At 43.3% G+C, this 23,792-nt stretch overlaps 1 protein-coding gene, 1 long non-coding RNA gene and 1 pseudogene across 2 annotated transcripts; 1 reads left to right on the forward strand and 2 right to left on the reverse strand.

Annotated features, from left to right (window-relative positions):
• The first annotated feature begins 1,300 nt into the window (after positions 1-1,300).
• On the forward strand, positions 1,301-23,792 carry LOC132540838 (uncharacterized). Its single transcript, XR_009551964.1, has 4 exons — positions 1,301-2,867; positions 3,560-3,626; positions 5,830-5,980; positions 23,521-23,792. It is a non-coding gene; the product is annotated as an uncharacterized LOC132540838 (long non-coding RNA).
• LOC132541145 (U6atac minor spliceosomal RNA) lies at positions 6,996-7,039 on the reverse strand (annotated as a pseudogene).
• Positions 10,643-11,439, reverse strand: LOC103113302 (enhancer of rudimentary homolog). The gene is made up of 2 exons (XM_007522820.2): positions 11,274-11,439; positions 10,643-10,817 (listed from the first exon to the last, which is right to left on the reverse strand). The coding sequence occupies exons 1-2, from the start codon at positions 11,387-11,389 to the stop codon at positions 10,643-10,645; spliced, it is 291 nt and encodes a 96-aa protein (XP_007522882.1). The 5' UTR covers positions 11,390-11,439.

Genomic DNA, 23,792 nt, shown 5'->3' on the forward strand with positions numbered 1-23,792 from the left:
GTTATCGGGGTCATGAGCTCAGCCTGGAACCAGTGGCACTACCAGGCACTATGTAGGTTCCTCCTGGCACCTCCCAGCTGTTCACCAGCCAACCTCAACTACCCTGGCCCACTTCCCAGCTCCAGGCAGGGAAGGGGAAAGATGGGGAGCAGGGCGTCCCATGTCCTCTGACTGAGACAGTACAAAGCCATGTATATAATCTTGGCCCAGCTAGCAATGGGTACAGGGGATGGGCAAGTTATTAGGGGGACACAGAGTGTGGGTCGGCCGTTAATAGGTGAATGAACAACTGAGTACATGTCTGGCAGGGGCTCTGATGGATTTAAACTTTTTTTTTTTTTATCCTATTGCACTTCTGCTCAAAAACCTTCATTGCCTGCCAAAGTACATTTCCATCTGTTTGTCCTTTCCATCGACTTGACATTCAAGTTTCTTCAAAATCTTGTCCTAGAACCATTTCTGTTTCTCCTTCCTCCCCCCCTCTCCTTTCCTTCCTTTCTCCTTTCTTTCTTTCCTTTACCCTTTTCTTTCTTTCTTTCTTTTTCTTTCTTTCTTTCCTTCTTTCTTTCATTCTCTTGTCTTTCTGTCTTTCTCATTTTCACCAGAGTACTATTACTTAGCTCTGGCTTATGGTGGTGCCAAGGATTGAACCTGGGACCTTGGAGCCTCAGGCTCTAGTCAAATGTTTGCTCCAAACCTTTCAATCACTTTCTTGATATGGTTCTTGCTTCCTGGAATGTCTTTCACTTTTACATTCAACAAGTATCTATTTAGCACCCACTGTATGTGATACATTGGCAGTGAACTGGAGGTACAGGGACAAGACTGTCTCTGTCCTGAGGAGGCTTAGTGTCCTGTGGAGGTCAATCACTGCTAGTGAGTGATGCAAACACTGTCATATTACCTATTTCTAAGATTTTGGAGCTCCAGGCATGAAGATCTTTTGCATAACTACTATGCTATGTCCTCAGTCCTACTATCATACTATTATAATACTATTTAGAGAGATTCTGATTCAGCTTCAGGAGCTAGTAGAAAAGTAGGCATCAGTCAACACCCATGTTCAGCGGGGAAGCAATTACAGAAGCCAGACCTTCTACCTTCTGCAACCCTCAACGACCCTGGGTCCATGCTCCCAGAGGGCTAGAGAATGGGAAAGCTACCATGGGAGGGGGTGGGTTATGGGGATTGGGTGGTGGGAATTGTGTGGAGTTGTACCCCTCCTACCTTATGTTTTTGTTAACTAATCCTTTCTTAAATAAAAAATTTAAAAAAAAAAAAAAAAGAAAAGTAGGCATATTTGACCAGGGTCTTGAAGAAAGTTAATTGGTAAAATCATGGGGGAGACGCATTCTGGACCAAGGCAGGGGAGGAGGCATCAACTACCTTAGGAGGAGGAAATTGGGAGTCAGGCGGTAGCGCAATGGGTTAGGCGCAAAGCACAAGGACTGGTATAAGGACCCCGGTTCGAGCCCCCAGCTCCCCACCTGCAGGGGAGTCACTTCACAGGCGGTGAAGCAGGTCTGCAGGTGTCTATCTCTCCCCCTCTCTGTCTTCCCCTCCTCTCTCCATTTCTCTCTGTCCTATCCAACAATAATGACATCAATAACAACAACAATAATAGCTACAACAACAATAAAAAGACAACAAGGGCAACAAAAGGGAAAATAAATAAATAAAATTTAAAAATAACAGGGAGTTGGGGTGTAGAGCAGAGGGTTAAGCGCAGGTGGCGCAAAGCACAAGGACTGGCATAAGGATCCCGGTTCGAACCCCGGCTCCCCACCTGCAGGGGAGTCGCTTCACAGGTGGTGAAGCAGGTCTGCAGGTGTCTCTCTTTCTCTCCTCCTCTCTGTCTTCCCCTCCTCTCTCCATTTCTCTCTGTCCTATCCAACAACGACAACAACAATAACTACAACAATAAAACAACAAGGGCAACAAAGGGAATAAATAAAATAAATATTCAAAAAAATGGAGTTAATTAAAAAAAATAATAATAACAATAATAACCACAGTAACAATTTTTAAAAAAGGGCAACAAAAGGGAAAATAAATTTAAAAAGAGGAGAAAATTGACAAGACTCCAGTTTTTTTTTCTATTTCAAAATTGTTTTATTAGAGAAATAATTGTCTACAGAGCAGTTGTCATATGGGTCAAATTTCTTATTTTTTTAAATTTATTTTTATTTTTTTCACCACTCCTATCACCAAAGGACTGTGTCCCTATCCCTACTCCCACAACCACTATAGTTCTCCCACAGTCTTGAAAATAGGTTGGTATTTTTTTTTCACTTGTGTATATTCAGTTGTCTATCCTCCGCATATGAGTGACACCATTCTATAGTCATCCTTCACCACCTTCCTTGCTTCACTGAGCATCATCTCCAGCTCCATTTACTTTACCCCAAAGACACAATGCCATCCATTTTTATTGCTGCATGGTGCTCTGTTGAGTGTATGTCCCATGACTTCTTTATCCAGTCATCTATCGAAGGGCATTTTGGCTGTTTGCAGGGTTTTGCTATTGTGAGTAAAGCTGCTGTGAACATGGGGGTGCCTATACCCCTTCAAATCAGTAATATATCTCTTTATATCTTTTGGGTATATGCCTAGCAGTGGAGTTGCTAGATTTTTTTTTTTCAATTTTTGTTAACTTTATTTATTGGATAGAGAAAACCAGAAATCAAGAGGGAAGGGGGCTATAGAGAGAGACAGACAGACAGACACCCGCAGCCCTGCTTCACCACTTGCAAAGCTTTCCCCCTGCAGGTGGGGACTGGGGGCTTGAACCCAGGTCCTTGCACACTGTAATGTGTGCACTTAACCAGGTACACCACCACCCGGCCCCAGAGTTGCTGGATCTTAAGGTATTTCCATCTGTATTTGTTTAAGGATTCTCCATACTGTTCTCCATAGTGGCTGCACCAATTTTCACTCCCACCAGCAGTGCAGTAGAGTTCCTCTCTCTCCACATCCTCTCCAACACTCATCGTATTTCATTGGTGGCGCCCATTCTCACAGGTGTGACGTGGAACCTCAGTGTGGTTTTAAACTGCATTTCTCTGATGATGAGTGAATTGGAGCATTTCTGCATATGTCTGTGGGCCATGTTTATCTCTTCTTTAGAGAACTGTCTATTCATATCTTCTGTCCACTTTTTAATTGGATTGTTCTTTTTGCTGAGCTGTGGGAGTTCTTTATAGATGTTTAAGGCTCCAGTTCTCATGTTAGGATCATGTTGACGGCTGATGTGGAGCATGGGTTAGAGGGGAAGAGTGGGTACAGGAAGTGAAGGGTGAGTGGTCCGCCTGTCTGGCTGTCCTCTTTTGGTCCTCCAGCTATAGTTCTGGGCCCTAGGGTTGCAGCTGTGACCTAAAGAACAAGTTCTGTTGTTCTGGAATTCAAATTCTACTTAGGCCCCGATGGCTTTAGCAAACTAGAAAAGAAAAAGACCATCACAGGAGATTCCAATCTAGAACTAACAGTAGGTATTCAATAATATACATCAAATATATAGAAATATTTCTAATTAGTTTGGCACTGACTCTCTACCTCCAAGGAGCTCCTGCTACCATGCTTCCTGTTGAGCACTATTAAGACCTCCCGAAGATTCCTTATCTGAAGAGGTGATACCCAGCACAGTAGTAGCCCAGGACCCCAGCCGAAGGCTTCAGCTAGTTCCCACTCAGAGTAATCAATGCTTATGCATCCACTACAATGCTAAGTAGCTTTCTTATGTCCTCATCTCTCTTCTATTATCCAGACTCAACTCAAAGGCCTTTCTCTCTCTTTTTTCCTTCCTTCCTTCCTTCCTTCCTTCCTTCCTTCCTTTCTCTGTCTTCAAGTATTTTAAAAAAAGATTTTATTAACATGATGGCAGAGGAGGACGTAGAGGGTGTTAAATTGTTATGTGGAAATGTTACACAATGTATAAATTATTGTATTTTACTATTGACTATAAACTATTAATCCTCCAATAAAGACCAAAAAAACACTACTACAATTCAAATAACTATTTTTATTATGAAAAAAATTTTATTTATTAGTGAGAAATATAAGAGGAGAGAAAGAACCAGGCATCACACTGGTACATGTGCTGCTGGGTATTGAATTTAGGACCTCATACCTGAGAGTCCAATGCTCTCCCCACTGCACCACCTCCCAGGCCATCCTCCCCTACTTTCCCCTCCCTCCCTCCCTTCTTGCAGCATTCTCTCTCTTTCCTCCTCTTCCTCTTTTTTCTTTGTCAGATAGAGACGAGAGAAGAGAGGTAGAGAGAGGCCACAACATGGAGCACTGATGCTTCCTTCAATGTCTTGGGCGCTGGGCTTACCCTGAGTGGTGCACACGACAGAGCAGCTGTATCTCACCCCTAGGAGGCCTTTTTCAGCCCATTCTGTGCCACAATCAGACACTGCTGGTGCCCTTGCCTGCCCTCAGTTAACAGTTTTGTCCACCATCTAACTGAAATTAGGGTGATTTATGACATTTTTATCTCCCCTAACAGCCTTACGTTCTATAAGGGCAGGGTCCAGTATTTGATTGATGAAGTCAATCCTTTATCCAACAGCCATTTTCCTTCCCAAGATCACCTTGCTGGGGCTCAGGCAAAACTCAAATGACGTTCCCTGCCCCCAGGGAGCTCATTTTCAGTGACCAGTCTGTACATGTCAAACCGCAACTGTTCCAAGAACATGACGTCTGCTTTTGACAGCACCCCAAATTATCTGCTTCGTCAGAGTGACTGTCCTGCTGTATACCAACACTTGTGTAACAGCAACAGATTCCTACAAGCGGTCATTTTAGCAAGTAACTAGCCTAACAATTTAGGTTGCCATTTAAAAATGTTTATTGGCCTAGAACACCGATGGCAGAGGAGGACCTAGGTGGGCGGGGGGTGAGGGGGGAGGGGCTAGATTGTTATGTGGAAAACTGAGAAATGTTACACATGTACCAACTACTGTATTTTAATACCGACTGTAGATCATTAACCCCACCCCCAATAAGGGGAAAAGAAAGAAGGAAATGAATAAATAAATAAAAATAAAATACATTTATTGGGCTGGAGAGTACACATGGGAGAGCACACATATTACCATGTGAAAGGACCCAGATTCAAGCTCCCAGTCCTCACCTACAGGAACTGTGAAACAGTGACACAGGTGTCTCTCTGCCTGACTATATTTTCCTTCTCAGTTTCTGTTTTTATCTTACAAATACAGATAAATAAATTATATTTATTAACATGAGAGAGCAAACCTCAGAGCATCATTCTGGCATATCGGACAGTGGGGCTTCGACCCAGGAACCCCTTCAAATCTAGTGTTCTACCCAGACCCCTCAGTTGCCATCACTGAAGCCAAATTAAGAGCTGTGCATGGCCCTGAGAGACAGTGTGCTCTCTGGAAGGTCATCTCATTGTCTTGGTCAGCTGTCAAAGTGTCATCAGCACTTTGGTTGGATCCTGACACATGGAAAGCAGATGATAGTATCTGTACTGGATAGGCTGGACAAGGTAATTTTTTAAAATATTTATTTTCCTTTTTGTTGCCCTTTTTTTTATTGTTGTTATTTATGTCGTCAGATAGGACAGAGAGAAATGGAGCGAGGAGGGGAAGACAGAGGGGGAGAGAAAGGTAGACATCTGTAGACCTGCTTCACTGCTTGTGAAGTGACTCCCCTGCAGATAGGGAGCCGGGAACTCGAACCAGGATCCTTCCGCCGGTCCTTGTGCTTTGCACCACATACACTTAACCTGCTGCACTACCGCCCGACTCCCAAGGTAATTTCCTCCTCTTCTTCTTCTTCTTCTTTTTTTTCTTTAACCAGAGCACCTCTCAGCTCTCATTTATAGTGGTGCTGGGAACTGAACCTGGGACCTCAGCGCTTCAGACATGAGAGTGTTGTATAAACTGCTATACTATCTCTCTGGCCCCTGGAAAAGATAGGATGTGCAACTCATCTCGTTGAGGTGGAAAAGGTTGTAAGAAGCATGGAGGACATGCTAACTGGAATTGAGTCTGCATGTCTGAAGTTTTTTCCCCAACACCAGTCCCGGTTTTATTTCCTCTCTTTCCAAATAGTGTTTCCTGTCTTTTCCCTTCTTTAAATTTTTTTTTTAATGTCAGCACGGTTATTGCTGGGATTTTATGCCTACATTACATATTCACTGCTCCTGGCAGTTATTTTTTCCTCTCTCTCTCCCTCCCTCTCTCTTTTTGGCATGGTAATACAATTCTTTATTCATGCAGGATTCCCAGAGACGGGTGTGAGCACAGTGGGTTAAGCCAGGTGGTGCCAAACCACAATGGCCACCTCCCGCTCTGCACACCAGCCCTTCTCCAGGTCGGGACACAGGAGAGAAAAGAGAGGAAGAGGAAGACAGGAACAGAAGTGGGCTTTATAGGGTAAAACCGGAAGTGGCAAGTCGAGAATGGAGATGGCTGGGAAAGGGGGTGGAGAAAAGAGCGGGAAGGTAGAAAGCTTCCATAGCAACAGTTACTAGGGTTTTAACTGGAGGGATTAATGTACTTTGCAGGCAGGGCAGTCTCGAGGTAGAAAGAAGATAGATCAGGCAAAACAATGATTATGTAAATAGGCCATAGTGTCAGCAATGGAGGATGGAGCAGGGGAGCTGACCAACATCTCCACCTTTCTTTTTATCTAATGGCCATAGTATCAAGAATGCGGGGTGCTTTGTGAGGCAGGGAGTCTGATAGGATGAGGCACACCTTTGGGGTTACTATGTCCCTCCTTGTTCAACCTCTCTGCAGAGAGAGGGACTAACAAGATAGACACACCCCTCAGGTTCAAGCCCTGCCAAGCTCAACCACATCCTCACAACTTCCCGACAGCTCATGAAGCTTCTGCTCTGCGGGTAGGGAGTGGGGATTGGAACTTGGTCTTCTTGCGTGTGGTAACACGGCATTCAACCCTGTGTGTACCACCCAGCTCCATCTTTTCCCATTTTAGGACTTCTTTGCTTGTATAAATTGCTTTGTGAAAGGGGGTGCTAGCCTTCTCTCCTTTCATCCCACACAAATTGCTTTGTGTATTTCTCTGGGGCACTTTCCCTCTCCAGACATCTCCATGGTGTTTCCACCGCTTTCTTTCTGGATCTGGGTCTGGGTGCAGACCTATCCCTGTTACAGCTCCCTAAGTTTCCAAATGCCATTTCCTTCTTCTTGCTGTTCTCTCCACCCCCCCCTTTCACTCTCTCTTTCTCTCTCTCTCTCTCATCTCTGTGTGTGACTGTATCTCTGATCTGGGTAGGGAATGTGGACTCTGACTCTAGATTATATCTTTGCCACTGGGAAGTTGCCAACCCCTAAAACAGGTTTGAGCTCCCAGAATCTTGTTTCCTGAGCCTCCCCTGCTGGGACAGAGTGTACTCAGGGCTGACTGCCTGGGGCACCCTCTCCTCGCTGCACAACATCTCTGTGGTTACTTAAGGGCAAGACTGTTGGTAGGGGAATGGGTTTTCAGACTCTGAGGGACCATGTCTCTGCTTATTCCAGAGCCACAGGGAAAGGAGCTGTTGCTGGTGGGGTAAGGAGCAGGAGAACCACAACCTCACTTTTGCCTCCAGGATTATTGCTGGGGCTTGGTGCCTGCACTATGAATCCACTACTCCTGGAGGCTATTTTTTTCTTTTTGTTACCCTTGTTGTTTATCGTCATTGTATGTTGTCATTACTGTCCTTGTTGTCGGATAGGACAGAGAGAAATGGAGAGAGGAGGGGGGGAGAAAGATAGAGACCTGCAGACCTGCTTCACAGCTTGTGAAGTGACTCCCCTGCAGGTGGGGGGGGGGGGCTCAAACCCGGGTCCTAACACCAGTCCTTGGACTTCGCGCTAGGAGCGCTTAACCCACTGCGCTACCGCCCGACTCCCCTACAGCCTCACTTTTCAGCCAAGGATTAGAGCATTCTGAGGCCTTGAGGCTGACCTGTAGTGCTTCCTAACCTGTGTTAGTGCCTTAGCACCTGACAAAGTGCCACAGACTGGGTGGCTATAGAAAATGTTCTCACAGTCCTCAAGGTTAGCAGTCTGAAAGCCCAGGGTTGGCAAGACCTGCTCAGGAGACTGTAGGGCCTCCTCTAGCTTCCAGGGACCCCAGGCAACCTTTGGCTTGTGACTTCATGACGCCAGTGTCTGTACCAGCTTCATGTGCACTTCTCTGGTCTCTCTGTCTCTCTGCTACTGAAAAACCAGTCTTACTGCTTATTGTGCAGAAAATACAAATTTCTCCTCTTTCCTCTCCTCCTCCTCTTCCTCTTCTTTCACTTTGCTTGTTGTTTTATTTAATTTACCAGAACACTGCTCAGTTCTGATTTATGGTGGTGCAGGAATTGAACCTGGGACTTTGTAGCCTCAGGCATGAAAGTCTGTGTGGAAACTACTATGCATTTCCCTGGGTCCAAGAAGGTTTTATTTATCTATTTATTTATCTATTTATTTTTATTTTCCAGAGGGTTAAATTTTTAGTTTGGGGTAGGGGTGGGGGAGTTTCCCCCAGGAGGATGACCAGAAATATACTCTGAAATTGCTGCGTTACTGACTGGAAAGCAGGGTAGGGATCTTTAAAGGGAAATGGGTTCACACCAGAGCTCTTGAATAGGGGTCCAGAGAAGTCTCTGAGAGGATCGCTGCTCAATTTGCTAACAGCAGGATACAGGTGTAGGAAATGGCCCACAGTAGGGCTGGGCCATGCGCACCCAGTTAGAAGTGCAAGGACCTGCACAAGGATCCAGGTTTGAGTCCTTGTTCTTCACCTGCACACCTTCTATAAGTTGCGAAGTATGTCTACGGGTGTCTCTTAAAAAAAGGAAAAAGGAAAAGGAGAAAGGGAAGGGGAGGGGAAGGAGGAGGGGAGGAGAGGAGAGGAGAGGAGAGGAAAAAGGAAAGGGAAAGGGAAAGGGAGGGAAGGGAAGGGAAGGGAAGGGAAGGGAAGGGAAGGGAAGGGAAGGAAAGGGAAAGGAAGGGTAGGGAAGGGAAGGGAAGGGAAGGAAAGGGAAAGGAAGGGTAGGGAAGGGAAGGGAAGGGAAGGGAAGGGAAGGGAAGGGAAGGGAAGGGAAGGGAAGGAAAAAAAAAAGACTCCATTAGTAGCAGTGGATTCATAGTGTTGGCACCGATAATCCTGGAAAAAAAAAAAGAAATTAAGTAATGGTCCCCAGAAGATAGTTCCATATATTTCTTAGTGAAGATCTTGAATTTTTTTGGTGTAATTTTTTTGATAAAAGATGAGAAACAAATGAGAGAGACAGAGAAGAGTCACCATGGCACCTCTCCAGAGTTTCGGTAGCTTCATCTGTGCAGGTGTTCTCATATACTGACTAGGAGCTTGAACCCAGGGCCTCAAGCATGGTCAGGTGAGCTAGCTGTCTGCTTGGCGTGTTCTTAAAGCATGTCCTATTTAAAGATCTCAAAAGAGAGAATGAACTTTTAAGTACCTTCAGGAAATTGAGGAGGGGAGGGAACTCAAAAGGGCAGTTTTAAGGGACAAAAAACCCACTTCTCTTTAGATTAGAAGACTGACAAGAGATGGTCTTTGATTTAAAATATATATTTTTATTTGTTTTAATGAGAGATAGAGAGACCAGAGCATTACTTAGCTCTGGCTTATGGTGGTGCTGGGGACTAAACCTGGAACCTGACTATCTTAGGCATTAAAGTTTGTTTGTTTTAACGAACATTTATGGGGGTTGGGCGGTATAGCACAGTGGGTTAAGTGCACATGTCACAAAGCACAAAGACCAGCAAAAGGCTCCCAGTTAGAGCCTTTGACTCTCCACCTGCAGGGGGGTCACTTTGCAAGCCTTGAAGCAGGCCTGCAGGTGTCTGTTTTTCTCTCCTCTCTCTGTCTTCCCCTCCTCTCTCAATTTCTCTCTGTCCTATCCAACAACAATTGCAGTAAAGAAGAAGTAAACAATAAGAATAACCACAACAAGGATAAAACAACCAGGGCAACAAAAGTGAAAAAAAGAAATAGCCTCCAGGAGCAGTGGACTCCTCGGGGAGCCCCAGCAATAACCCCGGAGGCAAAAAACTGAGAGAAGAGACACCATAGCACTTCTTCAGTTTGTGTAGCTTCATCTTTGCAGGTGAAAGAGAGAAAGAAAGAAAGAAAGAAAGAAAGAAAGAAAGAAAGAAAGAAAGAAAGAAAGAAAGAGGGAAAGAGAAAGATTCTGGTAGTGCAGCGGGTTAAGTGGGTTAAAAACATTTGTTTTTCCACTAACACTTTATCTTGAGGACACAATGAACACCATCCCCACCCCCCACTCCACCTGGTAGAAGGGTTACTATCATGAGTATTATAGTAGATATGAACAATTAGGACTGGAACCAACATGAACTGACAATCACCTCCGTCTAAAACATCATAAAAATGACTGAAGTAAAAAAAGAAATGAAAAAAGAAAGGGAAAAAAAGTGGGAGAAAGGGGCAAGGGGACTTTAACTTGAACAAGACCCCCATAGTTTCTCTAACACAGTCTATATTGGTTAGAATGTGGAAACAGTGGAAACAGGATTACCGTAATACTCAACTTTCTCTAGAGGAGGCTGTCCACATCTGTGTTCTGAGCCCAACCCCACAACCCCTCATGCTTCCAGCTTAATTATTTCCCAGCCTGTTGGGCCTGTCAACAAAGAAGCATGTCAATCTTCTCTTTAATCCAGTCTTTGTTATAAGGTTGGTATGTCTGGGTATCAGCTTGGTAAACAAAACAGCTAAGGTCTGCCACATCATCAATAAAATCACACAACTGACTGATGTTGTATGTGATAGAGGGACTGTTGGGATTCATCCTTTTCCAAGGCTCTTCATACATTTTTTAAAAACGATTTTATTTACTTATTAATGAGAAAGATGGGAGGAGAGAAAGAACCAGTCATCACTCTAGTACATGTGCAGCCGGGGATTGAACTCAGGACCTCATGCTTCAGAGTCCATTGCTTTATCCACTGCGCCACCTTCCAAACCACACATTTTTTAATATATATATATTTTAAATATTTATTCCCCTTTGCTGCCCTTGTTTTATTGTTGTAATTATTATTGTTGTTATTGATGTCGTCGTTGGACAGGACAGACAGAAATGGAGAGAGAAGGGGAAGACAGAGAGGGGGAGAGATAGACACCTGCAGACCTGCTTCACTGCCTGTGAAGCGAATCCCCTGCAGGTGGGGAGCGGAAGGCTTGAACTGGGGTCCTTATCCCGGTCCTTGCACTTTACACCACATGCTTAACCTGCTGTGCTACAGCCTGACTTCTGCTCTTCATATAATTTACAAACACCTTCCATGCATCCATTCACAGATTCATAGTCTGTATAAGTTCTGCCTTCTGGCCTCTTGGTAGGCTGTACCAACAAAATGGTGTGAGACATGGCACCAAACTCTCTTTTGTTGCTGAATTAAAGTCTTTTGCATGACCATTATGCTATCTCCCCAGCATGGTCTTCATTTAGAAAAAAAAGGTAAGATGGGAGAAGCAAAGGGTTTCCTTTTAGACCCTCCTCCTCCATCCTCAATTTAAACATATCTTGGCCCAGGAAGTGGCCCAGTGAATTGAGCATTAGACTTTCATCCATGGGGACCGAGGTTTCATCCCGGCATTGCGCGTGCTGGAGTGGTGCTCTGGCGCGCTCCCAAACAAGAGTTTTTATTATTATTGCCATCAGGGTTATCACTGGGGCTGGATACCTGCACTGTGTATGAATCTACCACTCCTGGCAGCCATTTCTTCCCCCCCCCCCCCATTTTACAGGACAGAGAGAAATTGAGGTGGGGGAGGTAGAGAGGGAGAGGAAAAGAGAGACACCTGCAGACCTGCTTCACCACTCGTGAAAGGTCCGCCCTACAGTGGGGAGCATGGACTCAAACTGGGTCCTTGTGCGTGGTGATATGTGTACCACTGCCTGCTCCCACCAGAGAAGTTCTTATGGGAAACCTACAGAAACCTACAAAACTTCCTTTTAGGGCCCGGTGGTGGCACACCTGGTTGAGGGCACATGTTGCAATGTGCAAGGACCCAGGTTCGAGCCCCCAGTCTCCACAAGCAGGGGGAAAGCTTCACAAGTGGTGAAGCAGTGCTGCCGCTGCGGGTGTCTCACCATCTCTCACCCTCTCTATCCCTCCCTTCCCTCTCGATTTCTTTCTTTTTTTTTTAAGACGGAGAGAGTTAGCACTCATTTTGCCCTCTTGATTTCTGACTGTCTCTATCCAATAAATAAAGAACATAAAAAAAATACTCGTGTATTGCACCAAAGTAAAAAAACTCTGGGGTGGGTAGGGGGGGAGAGTTCAGGTGCTGGAACATGATGGCAGAGGACCTAGTGGGAATTGTATTATTATGTGGAAAACTGAGGAATGTCACGCATGTACAAACTATTATATTTACTGTCAACTGTAAAAAAAATTAATCCCCCAATAAAGAAATAAAAAAGATAATAAAAAAATAAAACTTCCTTTTATTATTTTGGAGAGAGAAAGAGAGACCTACAGAACTGCTTCAGCACTTATAAAGCTTACCTCAGGGCTGAACCTGGGTCCTTGAAATGTTAATGTGTGCACTAAACAGATTGTGCCACTGCCCAGGCCCAGAATATTTCTTTTTTAAACTACTTTTTAAAATATTTATTTATTCCCTTTTGTTGTCCTTGTTGTTTTATTGTTGTAGTTATTACTGTTGTTGTTATTGATGTCATTGTTGGATAGGACAGAAAGAAATGGAGAGAGGAGGGGAAGACAGAGAGGGGGAGAGAAAGATAGACATCTGCAGACCTGCTTCACCACCTGTGAAGCAACTCCCCTGCAGGTGGGGAGCTGGGGGCTCGAACCAGGATCCTTATGCCAGTCTTTGTGTTTTGCGCCACCTTTGTTTAACCCACTGCACTAACAGAATCTTTCTCTCTTTCCTTCTTTCTTTCTTTCTTTCACCTGCAAAGATGAAGCTACACAAACTGAATAAGTGCTATGGTGTCTCTTCTCTCATTTGTTCTCATCTTTTATAAAAAAAAAAAAATTACCGGGATTCGACTTCCGGAGGCGGAGCTACAAGCAGCCGATCGATTTTTCTCCTCTCCTCTCCTCTCCTCTCCTCTCCTCTCCTCTCCCCTCCCCTCCCCACCCGGATCAACTAGGAATACCAAAGGAGACCACCGGGACCGAAACAAGACAGGACTAGAATGACCACAGAAACCCAGTAAATCACCCGTGAGTACAAACACGCGTGGCTGGTGACAGAGAGGAGAGAGGGGCCTAAGGAGAAATTAAGTGACTGCTAACAGTTCAACAGTTTATCAGTGGAGACACCACCTCCAGTCTGCTCCACCAACAAGGGGACAGCTTAAGGGAGGAAAGGACTCCCCAGAGACTCACCAAGTACAACTCTGAGTCTCCATTGCTACTACCCTCAGAATCTGGAGCAGCAACAGGGAGGGACACCAGGGGACAGAGATCTAACCGGGAAACTCAGGAGAAGACCTATACCTCGGTGGCATAGCTGAGGGGCTGTGAAAGTCTCTTTGCATAACCACTGGATTATCTCTGCCACACCCTGCTTTATCTCTTGGTCAGGAGTCAGTGATTAAGCTAAGAAGCCTATTGATAGTTTAAAAGCCCTCAGGCTCCCATAGCCTACAGGGAAGAAAAAAAAAGAGGCTTTTACACCACTGAGCTCCAACTCAGGGATTGAAAAAACTGTTAACTTCCACCACGGTAAACCCTTTAATTAAATTACTTAGACACAAGTCAATCCAGGCAATAGTAATCAATAATTTGAAAGTACTGATAAAGGGAACTCATAACATAATATATAAAATAGTTAAAACAACAAGAAAAAATATTGGAGACTCGAACCAGGACAAGAGTCCAGCTAAAAGTCCACCAGAGGCTGAAGCACAAAACAACGAGTTCAACATCCAAACATTAGCTAAGGAAATAATAACAGGAGTGAGTAAAGAATTTGAAAAAATTGTAATCAGAAATGCAGGAACAACAAATGAGAATATGGAAGAAAATTCTAATTATCTCATGGTTATTGAAGAGCTGAAAGCTGAAATCGCTGAGCTAAGAAGGCAGCTAGCTGAACAAGCTAAAACAGTATCAGAGCAGGGCAACAAAATAGATGAACTCCAGAAAGCAGTAGAGGGCAGAGAGAATAGAATCTATGAGGCTGAAGACAGAATTAGCAAGATTGAGGATGAATTAGAGACAACTAAAAAAGAAGTAAGAGATCTCAAAAAGAGATTAAGAGATGCTGAAAACAACAACAGAGTCCTATGGGATGACTTCAAAAGAAACAATATACACATTATTGGCTTACCAGAGGAAGAAAGAGAAGGAGAGGAAGAAAGCATTCTCCAGGCCATAATAGCTGAAAATTTCTCTAGTCTAGACAACACCAAAGACATAAAGATTCAAGAAGCCCACAGGGTCCCAAACAGAATTAACCCAGACCTACAGACACCAAGACATGTCATACTTAGATTGGAAAGGAATAAGGATAAAGAAAGGATCCTCAAGGCTGCAAGAGAAAAACAAAGAGTCACCTACAAAGGAAAACCCATAAGATTAGCAGCAGACTTCTCCATACAAACACTACAGGCCAGAAGAGAATGGCAAAATATCTATTGAGTGCTCAATGAGAAAGGCTTTCAGCCAAGAATACTATATCCTGCTAGACTGTCATTCAGACTAGATGGAAGCATCAAAACCTTCTCAGACAAGCAACAGTTGAAGGAAGCAATCATCACCAAGCCTGCCCTGAAAGAAGTTCTGAAAGGTCTCCTATAAACAACCAGACCACCACAAATAAGACATATATCAAAACACTCTAAAACTCTAAAAGAATGGCATTAAAATATCCTCAATCTTTGATATCAATAAATGTCAATGGCCTGAATTCACCTATTAAAAGACACAGAGTAGGAAGATGGATCAGAAAACACAACCCAACAATATGTTGTCTACAGGAAACTCACCTAAGTCAACAAGACAAACACAGACGTAAAGTGAAAGGATGGAAAACTATCATACAAGCCAATGGCCCACAAAAAAGGGCAGGAACAGCTATTCTCATATCTGATATGATAGACTTTAAAATAGATAAGATTAAAAAAGATAGGAATGGACACTACTTAATGCTCAGAGGATCAGTCAATCAAGAGGACTTAACAATTATTAATATCTATGCACCCAATGAGAAGCCATCTAAATACATCAAACTTCTACTGAAAGAGCTACAGCAATATATTAACAGTAACACAATCATAGTAGGGGACTTCAACACCCCACTATCTCAACTTGACAGATCATCCAGGAAGAAAATCAGTAAAGACATAAGGGAGCTAAATGAAGAGATAGATAAACTAGAACTATTGGACATTTTCAGAGTCATTCATCTCAAGAAACTGGAATACACATTTTACTCAAATCCACATGGGTCATACTCAAGGATAGACCATATGTTAGGCCACAAAGACAGCATCAGCCAATTCAAGAGCACTGAAATCATCCCAAGCATCTTCTCAGACCACAGTGGAATTCAACTAACACTTAACAATCAACAAAAGATTAGTAACAGTCCCAAAATGTGGAAGCTCAACAGTACACTTCTTAACAACTTCTGGGTCAAAGAGGAAATCAAAATGTTTCAAGACTTCAATGAAAATGAAGACACAAGCTATCAAAATATTTGGGACACAGCTAAAGCAGTCCTAAGAGGGAAGTTCATAGCTATACAAGCACACATTAGGAAACAAGAAAAGGCACAAATAAACAGCCTGACTGCACATCTTAAAGACCTAGAAGAAGAACAACAAAGGAATCCTAAAGCAACCAGAAGGACAGAAATCACTAAAGTTAGGGCAGAAATAAATAACATTGAGAATAGGAAAACCATACAAAAGATCAATGAAAGTAAATGTTGGTTCTTCGAAAGAGTAAACAAAATCGACAAGCCTTTAGCCAGACTCACAAAACAAAAAAGGGAGAAGACCCAAATAATTTGGATAGTAAATGAAAGAGATATCACAAAAGACGCCGCAGAAATTCAACATATCATGTGAGGCTTCTATGAAGAACTATATGCAACCAAGCTAGAGAACCTGGAAGAAATGAATGATTTCCTAGATACCTACCAACTTCCAAAACTAAGTAAAGAGGAAGTGGATAACATGAACAGACCCATCACAGCTAATGAAATTGAAACAGTTATCAAAAATCTTCCCAAAAATAAAAGTCCTGGACCAGATAGTTTTACAAATGAATTCTACAAAACTTTCAAAGAACTAATACCTCTACTTTTAAAAGTCTTCCAGAAGATTGAAGACACTGGAATACTCCCTGCCAGCTTCTATGAAGCCAACATCACCCTGATACCAAAAGCAGATAGGGACACAACCAAAAAAGAAAACTACAGACCAATATCTCTGATGAACATAGATGCGAAAATATTGAACAAAATTCTAGCCAACCCGATACAGCAGTATATCAAAAAGATTGTTCATCATGACCAAGTGGGGTTTATCCCAGGCATGCAAGGTTGGTTTAATATACGTAAGTCAATCAATGTGATCCACCACATCAACAAAAGCAAGACCAAAAACCACATGGTCATATCAATAGATGCAGAGAAAGCCTTTGACAAAATACAACATCCCTTTATGATCAAAACACTACAAAAAATGGGAATAGATGGAAAATTCCTGAAGATAGTGGAGTCTATATATAGCAAACCTACAGCCAACATCATACTCAATGGTGAAAAACTGGAAGCATTTCCACTCAGATCAGGTACTAGACAGGGCTGCCCACTATCACCATTACTATTCAACATAGTGTTGGAAGTTCTTGCCATAGCAATCAGGCAGGAGCAAGGAATTAAAGGCATACAGATTGGAAGAGAAGAAGTCAAACTCTCCTTATTTGCAGATGACATGATAGTATACATGGAAAAACCTAAGGAATCCAGCAAGAAGCTTTTGGAAATCATCAGGCAATACAGTAAGGTGTCAGGCTATAAAATTAACATTCAAAAGTCAGTGGCATTCCTCTATGCAAACACTAAGTTAGAAGAAATTGAAATCCAGAAATCAGTTCCTTTTTCTATAGCAACAAAAACAATATAATATCTAGGAGTAAATCTAACCAATGAAGTGAAAGACTTGTATACTGAAAATTATGAGTCACTACTCAAAGAAATTGAAAAAGACACAAAGAAGTGGAAAGATATTCCATGTTCATGGGTTGGAAGAATTAACATCATCAAAATGAATATATTACCCAGAGCCATCTACAAATTTAATGCTATCCCCATCAAGATCCCAAGCACATTTTTTAGGAGAATAGAACAAATGCTACAAATGTTTATCTGGAACCAGAAAAGACCTAGAATTGCCAAAACAATCTTGAGAAAAAAGAACAGAACTGGAGGCATCACACTCCCAGATCTCACACTGTATTATAGGGCCATTGTCATCAAAACTGCTTGGTACTGGAACATGAACAGACACACTGACCAGTGGAATAGAATTGAGAGCCCAGAAATGAGGCCCCACACGTATGGACATCTAATCTTTGACAAAGGGGCCCAGACTATTACATGGGGAAAGCAGAGTCTCTTCAACAAATGGTGTTGGAAACAATGGGTTGAAACATGCAGAAGAATGAAACTGAATCACTGTATTTCACCAAATACAAAAGTAAATTCCAAGTGGATCAAGGACTTGGATGTTAGACCAGAAACTATCAGATACTTAGAGGAAAATATTGGAAGAACTTTTTTCCGCATAAATTTTAAAGACATTTTCAATGAAACGAATCCAATTACAAGGAAGACTAAGGCAAGTATAAACCTATGGGACTACATCAAATTAAAAAGCTTCTTCACAGCAAAAGAAACCACTACCCAAACCAAGAGACCCCTCACAGAATGGGAGAAGATCTTTACATGCCATACATCAGATAAGAGTTTAATAACCAACATATATAAAGAGCTTGCTGGACTCAACAACAAGACAACAAATAACCCCATCCAAAAATGGGGGAAGGACTTGGACAGAATATTCACCACAGAAGAGATCCAAAAGGCCGAGAAACACATGAAAAAATGCTCCAAGTCTCTGATTGTTAGAGAAATGCAAATCAAGACAACAATGAGATATCACTTCACTCCTGTGAGAATGTCATACATCAGAAAAGGTAACAGCAGCAAATGCTGGAGAGAGTGTGGGGTCAAAGGAATCCTCCTGCACTGCTGGTGGGAATGTCAATTGGTCCAACCTCTGTGGAGAACAGTCTGGAGAACTCTCAGAAGGCTAGAAACGGACCTACCCTATGACCCTGCAATTCCCCTCCTGGGGATATATCGTAAGGAACCCAACACATCCATCCAAAAAGATCTGTGTACACATCTGTTTTTGGCAGCATAATTTGTAATAGCCAAAACCTGGAAACAACCCAGGTGTCCAACAACAGATGAGTGGCTGAGCAAGCTGTGGTATATATACACAATGGAATACTACTCAGCTGTAAAGAATGGTGACTTCACCGTTTTCAGCCGATCTTGGATGGACCTTGAAAAAATCATATTGAGTGAAATAAGTCAGAAACAGAAGGATGAATATGGGATGATCTCACTCTCAGACCGAAGTTGAAAAACAAGATTAGAAAAGAAAACACAAGTAGAACCTGAAATGGAATTGGAGTATTACACCAAAGTAAAAGACTCTGGGGTGGGTGGATGGGTGGGGAGAATACAGGTCCATGAAAGATGATGAATGACATAGTGGGGGTTGTATTGTTAAATGGGAATCTGGGGAATGTTATGCATGTACAAACTATTGTATTTACTGTTGAATGTAAAACACTAATTCCCCAATAAAGAAATAAATTATTAAAAAAATTACCCCAAAAATAAAGGAAAAAAAGGTGTATTTATTTATTTATTTATTTGAAAGCAGGCCAGCCAAAGCCTCACTCTGGCACAGGCAATGTTAGGGCTTGAACTCAGGGCTTCATTCTCAGGAGTCCTATCACTTTCTTCATTGTGTCATTGCCCAGGCTGCAACAGAAACTTTCTAAGTCTTGTCTGTAACTTTCACTGGAATATATGGAATTTTTAGTGCATGTGTTCATTAATGACTTAAGAGGGAGGGTAATATTCCTTTTATTTTTTTAATCTCTGGCTGATGGTGGTGTGGGGGATCGAACCTGGGACTTTGGAGCCTCGGACATGAGAGTCTCTTTGCATAACCATTATGCTGTCTACCCCCACCCATAAAAATTAGTGGTTTTTCTTTTATTTTTTTTAATCTCTTGGAGGGTAATATTCCTGCCTAGCTTACTTATTCATCGCCATTGGGTCTGTGACCCATCAGGATAATCCACTGTTGGGTGGAGAATGGTACTTCAATTTTATTTTTATTGTATGTTTTTGTTTGTTTGAATTTACCTGAGCACTGCTCAGCTCTGGTTTATGGTGGTTCTAGGGATTGAACCTGGGTCCTCAGAGCTTCAGGCATGGAGAAAGCCTTTTGCATAACCATTAGGCTATCTCTTCAGCCTGAGGATGGTGCTTTTTCAATAAAGAAAGTTGGTTTGTTGGAGGCTTGTGGGAAAGACAAACTCTTCTTGGGGCCTGTTGTACTTGAGACTCTTGTAGGACACCCAGTGGAAGTCTCCATTAGGCAGCTGTATTTGGATCTGTGGCGGAGGCGAATTCAAGTCTGCTGTCTGACAAAGTCCAGGTAGACTGAGGCTGCCTGCAAAGTGGGAAGTCCTGGACAAAACTGAAGCTACTCATCCTTTTGCTTATGATCACATTGATAATTTGGGGACTTATTGGCTACTTTAATCATAAGAACTTTACAGGGGAAGTCCATAAAAATAACAATTACAGCAGTGACTGTAATAAGACCAAAGTTGGCCTAGAAGCAGAAGCTGCTATACTCATCAAAAAGCTCACAGAAGAAGAGCTGGTTATTCCCCAGCCTGTGGCTACTACAGAACCAAATTGGCTAAGTAGATACAAGAGAACAAGAACCCTGGGTTCTTCCCACGGCACAAGGGCTGCCTTGGGTAGCTTATAGAATAGGTGGTAGATTGTAGTCTCCCCCAAAGTATAAGGGCCCATACCAAGTACCCCCACCTACTGACCCCCTCTTCCATTTACAGGGATCTATAATGAATACCTTGGTCATGTGGTTTACATTAAAGGCAAGCAGGCTGAGGTTAATAAGTTACCATCTATAAAGAAACTAGCAAGGTCCTGTCCCCCCTAGGTGCGTGTTTGCCAGGAAATAAAGACAAACTAAACAAGATAATTGGCTCTGTAGAAACTGACCTTTTAGAAACAATAGATGCTTTACAGGAAACTCATATTCCAAGCAGTTTGCTCAAGGAAAATAGGTTATAATAAGAGTTTATATTATTAGCTGCTAAAATAAATGAATTTTATGGTAAACAGTTGTGCAAAGAATTCTGCAAAAATAATGACACCTGTTGTATCTGGGTGAAAATGTATAAATAAATTTCTGCAGAAGAGAAAGCAGAGGCGCCTCTCCTGCTCCTGAAGCAGCTGGTGTGTCTCTCACCTCAGTTTGCCGACTCCCCTCATCTTTCAGGGACCCTAATAACATGCCGGGGCTGGCCCCTGGCAGATCTGATACAGGAGAGAGAAAGTCCCACCTGGGGATACTTGGCTGTCACCAGCTTAAAGAAGCCAGAGGAGTGGATACAATTCCTACAGAGTTTGAGGAAGTGTAAGGGCAGAAGGCATGGGTGTCTCCAGCCCAAGCCCTTCTCACCTTGGGGTTTTAGTTCCAAAATGGCGGATGGTGTAGGGGGCTAGGTGGTGGTCCCCTTGTCGATGCTTTCACCAGTGCCATATTTTCTTTCATCCTTTCCTCTGCTCCTGACATTTAGTCATCAAACCCTGCATTCTACCTTCTAAACTTTTTTTAAAAAAATTTCTTATTTATTTGTTCCCTTTTGTTGCCCTTGTTATTTTATTGTTCTTGTCGTTGTTGGATAGGACAGAGAGAAATGGAGAGAGGAGGCGGAGACAGAGAGGGAGGGAGAAAGATAGACACCTGCAGACCTGCTTCACCCCCTGTGAAGCCACTCCCCTACAGGTGGGGAGCCCGGGGTCCAAACCCGGATCCTTATGCCGGTCCTTGCGCTTTATGCCACGTGCACTTAACCCGCTGCATTACCGCCTGACTCCCCCTTCTAAACTTTTTAAACGACTTTTTAATTTTTATTTTCTTTACTTAATTTTTTAAAAAATATTTTATTTATTTATGAGAAAGATAGGAGAGAGAAAGAACCAGACATCACTCTGGCACATGTGCTGCCAGGGATGGAACTCGGTACCTCATGCTTGAGAGTCCAAAGCTCTACCACTGCGCCACCTCCCAGACCACTGTTTACTTAATTTTTGTTATCACCAGGACTTCACTGCTCTGGGCCAGTTGAGGGAGAGAGGAAGGGAGAGGGGAGGGAAAGGGGTAAGGGAGGGGGAGAGGGAGTACAGCATCTCCAGTGCAGTGGGAACCAACTAAATCAGAGTTGAACATGGCCAAGCAGGTGTACTATCCAAGTGAGCTATTTTGCCAGTCCTTCCTTCTAAACTTATTTTTATTTTCCTTTTTTTGTTGTTGTTGCCCTTGTTTTACTTTTTTCTAAACATACCTTCCACCTTTTTCATGCCAGCCCACACACACAGTCAGCTCACCTGCATGACTACACTTGCCTCCTAGTAGGCCTTTCTGAGTCCAGCTAACGAATCCAGCTAGCCGCTGTGATCTTTCTAAATGTACATGTCATCTCACTCCCTGTTTAAGACCCTTAAGCTGCTTCTCAGCACCTTATGACAACTTGTATAGTACCTGACATGTTTTTCATGTCACTGCCACTGTCCTGTTCTTCAGGGTGGGCTTGTGACTTAAGTTGTAAAATGACACTGAAAGGACTGGGCTGTCTCATAATGGGCCTGGAAAGAAGTGAGCAGAGGGTGACAAAGTAGGTTGAATTTAGCGTATTAGCTGCAGGAGTTAGAGTAGAACCTGGAAACTGATAGACTTTGGGATTCAAATCCCACCCCTTTCCTGCTGGCATAGTTCTCTTGAAATAAACAATTAAAACCAATTACAGGGTTAAGCGCTTGTGGCACAAAGCACAAGGACTGGCGGAAGGATCCTGGTTCGAGCCCCTGGTTCCTCACCTGCAGGGGAGTCGCTTCACAGGCTGTGAAGCAGGTCTGCAGATTTCTGTCTTTCCTCCTCTCTGTCTTCCCCTCCTCTCTCCATTTCTCTCTGTCCTATCTAACAATGATGACATCAAATGACAATAACTACAACAATAAAATAAAGGCAACAAAAGGGAATATATAACCAATTACAGGACTGACAGAACAGTTCTCTTGGATAGTGTGCTGTTTCTATACATGCAAGATCCAGGTTCAAGCCACACACACACACACACACACACACACACACACACACACACACACTCACACACACACACACACACACACTGCACTGGAAGAAGCTTCAGTGCTATGGTCTTGGTCTCTCTCTCCCTCTATCTCTCTCTACCTGAAAAAGTCATCTCAGAATGATGAATTCCCAGTGATGAATAAAAGTGAACAAAACAAAAAGACTAGTTATGGGTTTTTTGTTCTAGGAGGCTTTTTGAAAAGCCACGGTCTTGGAGGTGGAAGGGCCTGGGGGCCTTTGCTCTCTTCCTAACTGCATCCAATTCTGACTTCTTTCCCACCTCTGCCTGTACAAAAAGGCTGATGTCCTCTGCAGGGGGTGGGGGATGGGGGTTGTGGTGGTGTGTGGGGGGGCTGGTTTGAGTTAATACACTCCAATATCTGATTGTGGATTTGAACAATAATAAAGCAAATTCCCATCATGCAAAAGCTGGTGTGACAATGTGAGTTTCTGTGGCACTGGGCAGTGGACTATCAGTTAACTTCATGCTGATCCAGTCAGATCGAAGCTGTGTCTGATGTGCTTGGAAGCTGAGAGGGCCTGTTTCCCTTTGTCCAGAAACAGACACCCATGGGTTGGGCAGTTGTGCACCTGGTTGAGCACACCCATTACCATGCGCAAGGACCCAAGTTCAAACCGCCATTCCTTCCCACCACCACCTGCAGGGAATAAATTTCACAAGTGATACACAGGTGTCTCTCCTCTCTCTTTCCCCTTCTCTTCTCAATTTTTCTCTGTCCTATTTTTGGGCAATTGTGCAGATGTGGTCAAGCTTGGCAGGGCCCACAAACCACCTTATTTCCATGCTAGTATGGCCTGCCCATTTATCTACACACCAATCTTCTGCTTTGTCTTATAAATGATTAAAGGTCTCTCTCCTAAGTCCCCACAGGGTATTGCTAATTCCTGCCAACTGAATCCGTGGCAACGGTGGCTAGGGAAGCCCCTACCATTTCCAGCCCCTCCCACTTATGGTATTATAAAAGCCACTTCCATTTCTGCTTTCTCTCTCTTAGCAGGGAGGGGGACCCAGAGGACGTTAGGCGTGCAGACCTGGAGGTGTACGCTGGCCACTGGTTGGCTCCACGTGGCTTAACCTGCTGCACTCACGCTGGACTCTGGGGATCCCGCATGAATAAAGATTTGTACTGCTACCACGAGCTTGGTTCCTGGATCATCTCTCCCGCTCGCGACGCTAGTCTGGCATCCTATAAAAAAGAAATACTTAGAAATGGATAAGTATAGAGTCACTGGAATTGTGGGCATCCATCTTATTTATTTATTTACT

This window comes from Erinaceus europaeus, chromosome 10, assembly GCF_950295315.1.
Source record: "Erinaceus europaeus chromosome 10, mEriEur2.1, whole genome shotgun sequence".
In the NCBI taxonomy this organism is placed as follows: Eukaryota; Metazoa; Chordata; class Mammalia; order Eulipotyphla; family Erinaceidae; genus Erinaceus; species Erinaceus europaeus.

Excerpts from the sequence above, each read along its gene's own strand:
- LOC103113302 (XM_007522820.2), bottom strand. The coding sequence starts at position 11,389 with ATGTCTCACACCATTTTGTTGGTACAGCCTACCAAGAGGCCAGAAGGC. Across the intron at positions 10,818-11,273 it reads TGTAAATTATATGAAGAGCA|TTGGAAAAGGATGAATCCCA; the intron begins GAAGTCAGGCTG and ends GTATGAAGAGCC.